This window comes from Lipophrys pholis, assembly GCF_963383615.2.
Source record: "Lipophrys pholis genome assembly, chromosome: 8".
Taxonomy (NCBI): Eukaryota; Metazoa; Chordata; class Actinopteri; order Blenniiformes; family Blenniidae; genus Lipophrys; species Lipophrys pholis.
The window spans coordinates 3,419,805-3,432,571 of record NC_137630.1 but is presented as its reverse complement, the minus strand read 5'-3'; the positions used below and the strand labels follow the sequence as shown (position 1 = coordinate 3,432,571).

Below are 12,767 nucleotides of genomic sequence, written 5' to 3'. Positions count from 1 at the left end.
GTGTCCGCGTGACGTCAATCCGCTTCCGCAATAAATGAGCTCCGTGCAGACAGCGCGTCTTGCAGGCGTGGAGTGGTATTACACACACATTGGACATATACTGTATACATCGAAAAGTAGAGATAATATAAGTAATGAAGAGACATGATTAAAGTAAAGTAATGGACATATTCAAGCTGAGCCAGACGTGTAGGGTTCCCTGCATGCAGAAGGCCTCAACATTCACCAGGTTTCAGTGGCATGTATTGGAAGAAGGGATTCATATCAGGGATGTTAGATGTGTGACGTTTGCTGGGACCAATAGGGATTGAAATACCGTAAGAAATGTTTCACACTCTGCAAGGTAATACAATATTTGGAGCTGAAACCCCTTTCAATTGCTAAACCCTACCCAATCCAGGGTCTGTATCCCGACCTTACCCAATCCAGGGTCTGTGTCCCTACCCGACTCAAACCAGGGTTTGGATCCCTACCCGACTCAAACCAGGGTTTGGACCCCTTTCTCTCCTCCATTCCTCAGCGGGAATGTCATAAGGTCGCCACCTCTGAGCCTGGTTCTGCAAAGGGTTCTTCCTGTCTGATTGAGCTTTTCCTTTCCTCTGTCACTAACGCTTACTCATGTAGATTTGTTGGGTTTCTCTCAGTAAAAAGCATCTAAAAATGACTGTTGTATTTGATTTTATATAAATAAAGTTGAATTGAATTGGTTTGCGCAGCTCCTTGCAGGGCTCTGGGACACCAGACTCATTAATCTGACAATGTGGCACAACCTTAGTTTGTGAAAAACTGACACAACTAGTAATTTGTTCTTGTTCCAAGATTCCAAACTGTTTCTTTAATGAGCACATTTGACTGTTTTTGTTGTCGTTGTGGTTAATAGCTGGCAAAAACAGCCACTCAGACCTGAAGATCAGGATGCCATCAATGCATGAAGCACCAAGCTGAATGGTTTACATGATTTAAGATGATGCCACATCACTGGTAATACCAGTAATACCAGTAATAATAAGAGGTAATACCTCTTTACCATTATTAAAATAGCAAGATTGACAATAAACAAGTTGCAATGACAAAATAGTTTTGATGTTTCACTTCACAAGGCCATCCAGCAGACAGGAAGGGATGAGGTGATTTAAGAATCTCTTACTCTTGCTTGAAACCAAAATACCTTTATTCCACATTTCAGATTTGCTGTGACAAACCGTTGTATCTGCGTCGGCTGTGGCTCAGGTGCCTGAGCCCTGCTGTCCTTAAATCAGTGTTCATGATTTGATGCCTCGCCTCACTTTGTCCACGTTAAGTGTCCTCGGAAGAAACACAAAACCCAAGTGTAACACGCGACAGTGTTGAAGCTACGATGCTGTGAAATGATGCGAGCAGAAAGGTGAATGAGAATCTGTAAAGCGTGTTGAGAATGTTAGTTTTACCATTTAACAAGAACACGTCTGCAGACCGTCATACTGAAGATCAACATCCAACATTCTGGATTTAAGACAGGGCCTCCTGAACTTATCAAAGCCAGGCCCATTCAGAACTTGATGGGGTACAGAATGTCTTTTAAGAAATGTTTGGTTTGCAACCTTCATTGGAAATGATGAAAATGATTCCGCTCAGTAGCTTCAGTGAGTTTGTGACTTCCAATGTCGATTTCAACAGAAGTTGTGGGAATGGAGAAGATGTAGAAAATACTGTCGCAAAGGTCATTTCTTCCATTAATTTCTCCTTATGTAGTTTGTCTAGTTTATGATCATATAGTGTAGCTTCATGGCTTCCTTACATGTGCAAACCTAATTGTGCCACACTTAGAGCAGAAAAAGTGTTGAGCACAGCTGTTCTCACCCAGCGAGGTCCTGGACTGCAGGATGGGAAGATTTCATCGAATACAGGACATGTTCAACAATCCAGTTCCAAGAAGAGCAGGACACAGTGACAGGACGTTTAAATGCAATACATTTTTCAGTGATACAATAACCCCAGAATACTTTGCTGTACGCTGGTGACACATTGAAGGGACTACAAACTCAGAAAAATCATATTTATTAACAATGTCGCACTATACCAAAAAACATCTCATTGGATATCCACTCAAGTTTACAACTCAAAGACAACCTCTCCAGAAAACTACAAAAAGATGAGAATGTGAAAAAACTTGTGGCTGTTGGTCGTCCCCTCATCATACTCGCTCCAAAGCCTCCAACATGATGATGCTGTTTCCTCTAATGACCTGTGGAGAGAAAAACACACCGTCCTTGAATACTACGAATGAATGAACAATACCTGCAGAACTTCAACCCGCGACCTCTTTTCTGTCTTATGAGATATTCAATCTTTGATTTGGCAACAGTTTCAGGACTTCTTTCAGATGAAGGCTGACTTCCTTCCTGTGGTGTGGCGACTGAACTGCTTGGACTGGTTCAAGTTTAGATTAGTTCCTCTATACCTGGGTTCGCGAGCTGCATGGGGCGCTTTAATTCATTAACTGGGATATAGCTCACCAAAAAATAAATAAATAAAGAAAAGAAAAAGTGCCTCAGCCGTGAGTGGAAGCCCTGAGCTCCTGCATGAGTATAAGACACCACCACTAAACTATCAGTGCACCAATGACTTGCGATTCTTACAACTCTTTTGAGAGCTGAGTGTGTGTATGGGCAGGTATGAGGACGTGAGTTGTCCTGCTGTACAACAGAGTTGCGGTATTGCACAATGAAAAATGGCAGGGAAAGAATACCTGGTCAAGTCCAACTGACTGCAGTGTAACTGCATGAGCAGGTACACTGTGTTGCAGGGTCAGAACATTCAGACAATGTAATCCAATTTGCTATTTACAAGTAATTTATGAAATTATAAGTTACTGAGCACAGCCACAATTTAAAAAGAAAATTGAATTCATATTCAAACCTGTTCTGCATTTTTTGTTGCCTATAACTTAATTCTTTGAGATTATAATTTACATTATATGCATGTATCATCAGTTTTATGATATATTTATTCAGCCTTGTGTAATTCATGGAAACTTGCTTGTAAGAGAAATCAATGCTGAAATTAACTGTGATTAAACTAACAGTAAGTAATGTATTAATTTCACAAGTACTACAAATTTCCAGTACTCTTTCCACTATGCACTTGAGCTCAGACCCTGTTGGGTAAGACGGTACTCGTCCCACTATGGAGAACGTCTCTGAAGACACTTCCATTTATTAAATGCAGTGACCAGACAGCTGGTCTCATGGTGTTCGCTGATGGGAGGTGGAGGTACTGACCACCATGCCGATGGTGTTCTGCTGGCCTCCCGGGCCCATCTCCAGGCAGTCGTCCACCACCAGGTTCATGAAGGGGTCGAACCCTCGCAGGATGCCCTGCACGTGTCGGCCTCCGTTCAGCTTCACTGGAGGACAGAGCAGAGAGATGAACTGAGAATTCTGCACACCAGAGTTTGGGTACGTGGTTTCTCTTCACAGTGCACAGGGCTGCTGGCATATGTTCCTGATGTACGTCAAGACTGATAAAGTCCGTATGTATTAAACTGGTGCTGGGTGACCCACCAGCCTCTTAGGTCTGGACATGCCTTCGTTTCACATCTTGTCATGGACATTTTTACTAATACATGAAAATGTCCTGTTTTTAAAAGGGACATGTATTTAAACTGACTTTTGCTTTGCAGAAAATAATTTCCTGTGATGTTATCCTCAGAAGCTACCATGTGAGCGGCTCTACGGTGCTCGCAAATTGAGGGCGCAGCAACGTTTCTAATCTGTCACAGTGCCGACACGGCCCAGACTGTCGAAAGGTAACTTTTCTTTTCTACAACAGCAGTGCTTCTTCTCACCCACAACACTGCACGGCCTATTATGAAACGCTAAAAAGATAATTACTCACTACTGTGTGTGAATGTCAAGCAGACAAATACTATTGTTGTTGACAAATCACCACACCGATCCAAACACGTTCAACCAACAACAGTTGCACAACCAGACGAGCCTGAGCAGAACTTTCCAGACATATACTCACTGTCAAACATAAACCAGTAGATAAGGAAGCAAAAGCACAAAGACAACTCTGACATTTTGAAGATTTGTGGCAGAAAACAAGCAATAGTAGCAACACGTCTAATTTATTACAGACGGAAAATGATGTTCTTGGTTTTCCCCACTGGCTGACTGGAACGTGTTGTGGAGTTGCTGGCAGTCACACCCGTGGCACCCGGAGCCAGAGGGCCCGGGCAGTGCCACCAGCACCCCGCCAGACCTGAGGACGCCCCAGTTAATTAACCCAGAGAGGGCCACTTGCCTGGACCCGACGCAAACCCCCAGGCCAAGAAGGACAGGGGCCAGAGCTCCCGGTCCAAGCAGGCCGGAGGACAGCCATCTCCCAGTCACCCTCGCCCCCACCGACTGTTGGACGACTCATCCACTGACAACTCGTTCACAAAACCGCAACCCTGGACAACTCCTCCACGGACAACTCCTCCACGGACAGCACCCTCAGATGTCAACTCGTCCATGGATGATATTTCAGAATTTTTTTGAGAAAATAAATCTTGTACAATGTAGTTTTACATATTTTTTCTCATTGATATTTAATATATTTTTTCACATATCTAGTATATGTCCATATATACTTAGTATAGTATCATATGGATTTGTTTCTCAAGAAGAATGGTCTTTGCACACATGACGGCGCCCCCCACCCATAACTTGCATGTTCCAGCTCGCCAAAGAGTGTCAGTCATATTTTAATCATGTTTAGGATGTAACGTCACTACTGTGTGAGCAAATCCGTCAATCTCAGATAAGCACCGCCTTTTTCTCCACTGACCAAACGCACAGGTCTTTTTCACCAGATATCTCAGCGGAGAGCCGCGATGTGTGATTAGTAGTTGAAGAAAACAATCTGTGACTCGTGTAGGAGAACTTCACATCGATACAGGAGCACAAATATGTTTCTCACCAGATGTACTGCAACAATTGGAGGAAAAATATCAGCATGACAGTTTTTATAATCTGTGACTTGTAAAACAGGATTTGTGCTCCTGTAATTAAGAATTTGTGACTTGTTCGTCTGGGGGTGTATTTGTGGAGAAAAAAGAATTCTACAGGTACACAAACAATTGTAAAGGTACACAACTACAGATTCACTTTTACAAGTACACAAACCTTTTTCACCAATAATACCTCCATATCGCCCATTGAGTTTGTGCTGTGGGCAGCTGCCCACCTCCCCCATAGCAAAACCAGCCACTGCTTATGTTTTTGTGTCAAATATACTTATCACTCCAAATGGGTCAAATATATTTTGCAATCCAATCCTACAAATCAATAATGCTGAAATAAAAATAGTTGTGGACGAGTTATCCGAGGTTGCAGTTTTGTGGACGAGTTGTCTGTTCACCACCCCCACACATATGCTCCCCATACACCTCCTTACTCCCCCTCTCCTTCCTGCTGGGGAGCTGGTTATCCTACCAGCCAGGCCACAGGCAATGTTTTATTATACGATAGAATCTCTACCAAGAACAGGTACACTTTTAACATAACAAAAATAACCATCTTTCACACTTCCAGGACCTTTAGGGTATCTTAAAGCTCGTCTACGTCTCCTCAACGTCACACACACCACAGCTAGAGACATTTAAAAGTTTGAATCATCTTATTTCACTCAGATTCAAAAAGACTTTTCAATGTTGAGACTCGGCGAGCTCATATGGGAAGTGGAAAATATCATGCTTCTACCACAAAAAACCCCGTTTGGGCCGGTGAAAATGGGTTCAGGGCTGGCTTTAATACCAGATGTGATATAAAAGATGAGTTTTAATACTCACATGAAAGCTTTTTATCCATGAACCTGAAATGCAAACACAACATTAGCTTCACATGCTATCAAACGTTTCATCACAAACACGAACCGAGCGGCTCAATAACGCCGACCAAAGTGCAAATACTCACTTCTTCAGCTCTGGCGGATGCGCTTTGCTCATTTTGGCAGAAAGAGTTTAAAAACAAACCCGACACAGACCTTAAAGTGTAAAGATCGTATGCTCTACGTTTCACAAGCCCGCGTGTGGCTGGACCGGAAATGTAGTGGAGAACTTCCTCAACGGAGAGCTTCCGGCAAACCACAGCGCCGCGTTGAGGGCCGGAGGAGAAACTGCAGGGGGCGCTCCCTCCACGAGAAGCATGATGGATACGTTAATGATTAATCCATCCAGGGTGCTAACTACGGGGAGCCAGAGGGGGCTCATGACCCCTCATGACCATGTGTTAAATTACTCTATTTCTATTTATTTTTATTTGTGCACGAGGGTGAATCATCAGTCTTTCACTTTAATAAAGTTGCCGGCCTGTATGCAGTTCTTGTCCTCACCATTGAAGTGTGGGGGCGCTGGTCTTAAACGTCACTTTAAATCATGCAGCCGCTCAATTTCAAACAGGGAAACTTCGTAAATTTCAAATTTCCTAATAAGAAAAATAATGTGGGGGACTCTGAGGAGCAGCAACAGGAAGCTGAACCAGGTCTGTGGCTTCTGTCTGAAGGTTATGTCAATAAACTGTATTATTAATATTCAACACTGTGTTGTATATGATGGCGCTGAGGACTGGATCTCTTGTAGTCTGGACCCTGCAGATTGTTTTCTCTTTGGCAGAGCAGCCATACATTAGCAGGGGGCTCAGCACTCAGCCCTGGGGGACCTCGCACTGAGGGCAATGGGGAGGAGAAGATGATGTGTGTCAGTTTGGCCTTCATATGGAACGAGGACCTGCTTTTTCATTCACTATTACAACTAATAGTGAAAATAGTGATGGTCAAATGAAGCTTCATGAACCACTTTCTACATCTTCTGACTCCACCAGATGGCGCTCTTGGTTTGAAGAGAGGCTGAAAGACTGCTAATGAAGTGTGCTTTCAAACAGTTGTTGAATAGACGTCGCCATCTAAGTGGCTTCAGGAAATAAAGACAGTGGTTCATGAAGCTTCATTTGGCCTCCGCGACCGTACACAGGATTAGGTGGTATACTAGATGTATGCATGTATGTACATAGCTGGAAGGTAGAGTGGTAAGTGCCTCCAACTTCAAAATGCAGGGTTGAAATATCTATTTCTGTATCTTGCAGGAGCCGGCGCTCCAGCTTCATCAGAGTTTATTTGACAAGTCTGATCACACCCGGCAGCGTTCGGTACGAGAAAGCAAAACATCGCAAGCTGCTTTCAGCTTCAGCTACAAACTCCAAAGGGTCAAAGCTTCAAACACGTGATATCAAAACTGTTTCAGTATTTGAAAAAAATCTTTTACTCTTGCAATTTGTTGTCCATGTTTACCACTAAGACATAGCAGGGCTGGGGCAGCGGAGAGAGTTTTTAACTTGGCTTAAGTCTGTTAACTCATCAACCGACACTGTGTTTCTTCTTTTTGATCATTTGATGAAACATCTTCAGACACAGTTGCAGTGATCTCACGGTAAGCAAGATGTTAAGTCTGCGTCATTCAAGTCTTTGAGGACGTGTGTACGTGAATCCAGTGAGCACATGGCAAACGCTGTTTTGAGCCACGAATCCTGCATGTTTAATATCCAGCAACTCGGCTGTAGACACCAACATGAATGCTGCTGCAGCTGCAAAAGTTCCTCATTCCTCAAACAAAATCACTTTTTCCTCACATATAAATGTCAACACAATCATAGGACGAGGCCTTTAAAGAAGAAAAAACCCAACTATATTGTTAAGGCCCTGAATCTGACTCATACAGCCAATCACAACTTTAAGAGTCGACTCAGACTGAGAGGAAACCCGTCATTTCAGAGGTTTAACTACTTCCCTGCCCTGTGGCCAGCAGGTAAGGAGTCATTAGAGATGTAGCATCCACACGAGATCGCCAGTTAACATGAACGAGTCGTTTTTGACTGATCATCCACACGAGGCAGCCTTTCAGAAGCGCGTCACAGCGCCCCTAAAGGCCTGGCATATGTACTGCATGCCCTGAAGCCTCGTGCTGAGCAGTGTTCTTTGTGATGTGTGGACAGAATATTTTTTGAGAACCCTGGGGGGGGGGGGGGGGAGTGTGGAGGAGGTCAGTTAGCTTTCTATAGTTATAGTTCAGTGCCTCCAACTTTCACCCATGAGTGCAGGGTTGGATTATTTAGAGCTTCAGCTGAATACATTGTTAAGTTGTCTAAAGAACCTTTGTGAATTAGTCTTAATGTAATTTATCTCCTACATAAATTCTGTCATTTTGATTTGCAGAACAGGAATGCACAGTGCAGTTAAAATTTACATTGTTTTATAACTTTTAGATAAGTTAAGTATTTTACAACGTGTACCAGCATGTTTATATATATGTGCAGCCCCACAATTTATCCTGTTCCATAAAATAATAATATTGTGAATTAGTATTGAGATTTCAGTGTGGTGTACCAGCAGAAAATCTCAGGAGATGAAGATCAGTCACATTCAGCTGTGTGGTTGTTTCTTTTTCCTGAAATGTCACAGATTCAGACACATAGGTAAAGCGGCTTTACAAAGACTTTAATTAATAGTCTTTTAGCTGAGGAAACAGCCCTGAAGTTGCTGAGGAAAACTTTAAACCAACAGTGTGTCTAAACTTAATAACTTCTGTATGTTTGATTTGAAAAAAACAAAAACAAAAAATAAATCAGGTCACCTGACAGGAATTTCACAGCAATTTTCATCACTCAACACTTTCAACATTTCAAGGCAAAACGGTGATAGTTGACATTCTGAGGTGTGTTCAGGCTTTCCCTGCCTGCTGTGTGCGGCTCTCCGTGATGCTGTCCTCCTCCACCCGGACCCGCAGGTGTTCCTGACAGTGTTCCAAGAAGGAGCCCAGTGCCGAGAAGCCCTGCTGGCAGGGCACGCAGTGGTACAGCCGCTGCCTCCTGGAGGCAGGCCACCGGCAGGCGTCCATCTTGCTGGTGCAGACGCTGCACTGCCGCCTCCTCACCGCCGACTGGTGGAGCTCCACGTGCTTCTTCAGCTGCCACAGCTGAGGGAACACCTCGGGGCAGGAGGGGCAGGGGAACTCTCCATCCGCTTCCTCGGCATCGGCTTCGGGTACCTCCGTGCAGCTCCCCGGGGAGACCAGCTGCTCCTCTGCTCCCGGCTCTCTCCTGGGCTTCCCCTGTCCAGCCCGCACAGTTTTATTATCTGCCAGACAGGGTTTCACTGGATTTGGTCTGTTTAGCGAGGGCTTGGATTCTTTGGTCGTACATTCTTCAGATAGACTTTTGTTTTTGATGGCTGTGAAGCTCGGGGCCGTGTGCCGTCTGTAATGAGCCCTGAGTGACAGATGATGGACGAACACCTTGCCACAGACCTGACAGGGATACACCCCGCCTCTCCTGCGCCTTGTGACCACGGAGCTCGACTCCCTCCAGATGATGGTCTCCCTCCTGTGCTTCTCCTTCCTGTGCATGTACAGCCTGGAGGTGTTCCTGAAGACCATGTCGCATGAACGGCAGTTCAGAACTTTTGTTTTAGTTTTTTTTGTTTTATCTCTGCCCGCCTTGATTCCCTTTATTGCCTGGTCTCCTCTGGGTTTTAGCTCCTCCTCTCCTGCGTGGCTGGTCTCTCTGTGGCGTTGCAGTCCAGCCTTTGTGTGAAAGGTTTTGGAGCAGAAGTGGCACGTGCTGGTGGTCCTGCTGCAGCTGGGTTCTGGGCTGTCTGAGGGATCGAAACGGGCCGAGTTGCCCTCAGAAAGCGGTGGAGAATCTTCCGGAATACTGCTGCATCCAGCCTGCTGATGGTACAGCAGAGCCTGCTTTTGGCTGAAGCCCCTCCCACAGGGAGCGCATGCGTAGGGGCTGTGGTCCAGCAGGTGGGGCTGCCGGAGAAGTAACTTGTCCTGCATCCTCCCGGGATCCGAGGTGCGAGGCATGCAGGCAGGGCACGGAGAGCCCGGCCGCGACGCGCCGTGGCAGAGCTCACAATGGGCCGTGTCACACTTGTGCAACTGTAAGGACGACCTCAGGGAGAACTCCCGGCCACAGGACGGGCAGTGGTGAGGCTTCGGCAGCGAATGTTTGAGCTCCTGGTGCAGCAGCAGGTCTGATGCGTAAGGGAAGGTCTGGTCACATTCCTGACAGACGAAGAGGTGGGACAGCCTGTGGCTGCGAGCGGGATGTTTTGTGTCAGCCTGAGCGATGAAGCTGGCAAGCCTGGACAGAGTGTGTTCTGAAGCCGTAGGGCGGCTGAATGACTCCTGGGACCTGGGGGAGCTCCAGCTGACTCCATCCATCCTCTGACACAACAACTCTGACCTGCAAAGGTCAGCAGATTAGAAAACATGGAGGGGGGAAAAGCATCTTTTCATATAATTAGCAATCCTGTCATAAAGTTGATTTAAATACTGTTTTTCACAGCGGGGGGGGGGGGGGGCTAATATCCAGGGCTAATAGATTGTCCTCTCTGTCTCCATTTTCACAACAATCTCTTGCATGTCCTCCCTCATTGACTGTCCTCTTCATACTCGGCATCCTCCGCCCTACATAGCTGTCACTTCCCCTCACCTCACCTCACCTCACCTTTCTTTATCCCACATAACTGTCAAACACGACCTCTCTCTCTCTAATGTCCTTAATGATCAACTGTGATTCAATATTGTCATTTTAATACTGGTCAAAATAATTACCTTAGCGATGCATGTGCCTCAGTACTTGGTATCTAATGTCTTCTTTGATTAAAATGATTCTATAAGTATTATATCAACATCTGGACGTGCAGTCTGATAAAGCCAGGGTTCTTCTAGTAAAGTGGTCGTTAAAACCACGATCATAATAATACAAAAGTTGTGATAGGAAATATACCAGACATGAAAGTCACATTTAGAATGAGTAAACTTTTCTTATTGTGTCTCAATATCGTTTGTCGCAGGGTTTTTTTGACTGCTTTTGGTAAAAACACAGATTGAACTTTGGGCTTCATGAGAAACGTGTTTTTAGCAGAAACTTTCTGAGGCTGTTTCAGCTTGTTTGTATGTATAAAACAACCTGCAGTCACTTTTCTATGCTCGTGCCGTATTTGTGAGAATTAAGAGGCGCTGTGCCTTATTAAAGGTGAGTTTAGGAACCCGACCCGGTGCTGCTAACACACCTCCTACCAGGGGTGAAGCCCTGCGGGTTCAGGTTGATCCGTGGAGGGTGTCGGAGAATTCTAACTTTAACACGAATAATGAACGTTTCAGCAACCTGCTGCCTCACAGTCCAGAAGTTTGACCAGCAGAACGAGGAAGTGTCTTTAGACGACACCCTCCTCTGTCCGTCCCTTAGTTTAACCCACCGCGAAGTGTTGGGACATTTAAATGTCCTCGTGGAGAGACTTTAGGAGACATTAGTGACATCGGGTCGCGAGGCGACACAGGCTAACTCCGTGCTAACGGCTGTTAGCCGCGCAACATTTCCCAGACGAGCCTCCGGAAGAGAGGAAATACCTCACCTGGCTGCTCACACACGGCCGGACAACGCACCCTGACCCCGGACACGGTTCAGACGACGTGCGGCTGCTGGGACGGCCTCTGGGACAGCTGCACCGCCGGGACACGGACCGGGCATGTTTACTGAAGTCTGAGCGGAGTTGAGGAGCTGCTCAACGCGCAGCGCACTTCCTATACGTCTGACGTCACAGCGCAGCTTCGAAACAGCGCGCGCGGCCCCAGTAAACTCATTTGACAGTGTTAGTCCACCCCCTACTGGAGGGGCAATTACATCACCAGTCTGGTGGGTGGAAGAGGTGGACGTTGAGTTGATTCGAGATATTAATAGTGGAATATCTGTTATAGATAGATGGATGGATGGATGGATGGATGGATGGATGGATGGATGGATGGATAGATAGATAGATAGATAGATAGATAGATAGATAGATAGATAGATAGATAGATAGATAGATAGATAGAAAGAAAGAAATAAACTTTATTGTCTGCTCTTTAGTAAAAACAGAAATTCATCTTTGACATGGTTTATCACATTTAAAAAAAACCACACATTTACAAATCATTTCTTGTGAATGTTTTTCCGGGCCAGTGGGGTTCTGTATCGTCTGCCTGGAGGTCGCAGCATGTAGGAGTGGTGCGGGGGGTGGGGGGGGGGGGTCCTCAGTGATGAGGGGGGCTTTCCTCACCACCGAGCGCCTGTACAGTTCAGTATTCTGGTTATTTTACTGGCCTGATTTATTATGCGGGAGAGTTTTGTTTTGGTGGCAGTGGTGATGCAATTGAACCAGGATCAAATGTTGTAGGTGAGACTGGATTTAATGAGTGATCTGTAAACTAGTGATAAAATGTCTTTGCTGGTGTTAAAAGTCCTCAGTTCCTGAGCAGGTGGAGACATTGTTGTGTCTTTTTGTAGACAGAGTCTGGACGTTGTGTAAAAGACAGCCAAGTGTCGATGTCTGTCCCCAGGTACTTAAAACTCTGCACTTGTTCCACCAGCTGACCGTTCATGCTGAGCAGTTGGAACTGGTGCTTTGGGTTCTTCCCTCTGGACCCACGGCACAGCTCCTTAGTCTTTGAGATATTAAGCTCCAGTGAGCTTTCAGCAAAGGTTTGGACCAGGGCGTGGACTTCCTGCTGGTACTGCTGCAGGTCCTGGGAGTCAGATGGGCTACCAAGGCCATGTCATTTGCATATGTCAGAGAAATCTTGTTTTGTCTCATGAAGAATCCATCCATCCATCCATCCATCCATCCATCCATCCATCCATCCATCCATCCATCCATCCATCCATCCATCCATCCATCCATCCATCCATCCATCCATCCAT

The 12,767-nt window shown here is 45.5% G+C and overlaps 2 protein-coding genes across 2 annotated transcripts; both read right to left on the bottom strand.

Moving 5' to 3' along the window:
- Positions 1–2,021: 2,021 nt before the first annotated feature.
- On the bottom strand, positions 2,022–6,079 carry snrpg (small nuclear ribonucleoprotein polypeptide G). The gene is made up of 4 exons (XM_080469263.1): positions 5,943–6,079; positions 5,819–5,841; positions 3,261–3,385; positions 2,022–2,224 (listed from the first exon to the last, which is right to left on the bottom strand). The coding sequence occupies exons 1-4, from the start codon at positions 5,972–5,974 to the stop codon at positions 2,174–2,176; spliced, it is 231 nt and encodes a 76-aa protein (XP_080325389.1). The 5' UTR covers positions 5,975–6,079; the 3' UTR covers positions 2,022–2,173.
- A 1,017-nt stretch (positions 6,080–7,096) lies between these two features.
- LOC308113498 (uncharacterized protein) lies at positions 7,097–11,621 on the bottom strand. The gene is made up of 2 exons (XM_080469851.1): positions 11,443–11,621; positions 7,097–10,268 (listed from the first exon to the last, which is right to left on the bottom strand). The coding sequence occupies exon 2, from the start codon at positions 10,244–10,246 to the stop codon at positions 8,741–8,743; it is 1,506 nt and encodes a 501-aa protein (XP_080325977.1). The 5' UTR covers positions 10,247–10,268; positions 11,443–11,621; the 3' UTR covers positions 7,097–8,740.
- Between the last annotated feature and the right edge of the window lie 1,146 nt (positions 11,622–12,767).

Coding starts and splice junctions, on each gene's coding strand:
- LOC308113498 (XM_080469851.1), bottom strand. CDS start 10,246: ATGGATGGAGTCAGCTGGAGCTCCCCCAGGTCCCAGGAGTCATTCAGC.
- snrpg (XM_080469263.1), bottom strand. CDS start 5,974: ATGAGCAAAGCGCATCCGCCAGAGCTGAAGAA. Junction 5,842..5,942: donor CATCCGCCAGAGCTGAAGAA/GTGAGTATTTGC, acceptor TTTGCATTTCAG/GTTCATGGATAAAAAGCTTT. Junction 2,225..3,260: donor AGAACACCATCGGCATGGTG/GTCAGTACCTCC, acceptor TTCTCTCCACAG/GTCATTAGAGGAAACAGCAT.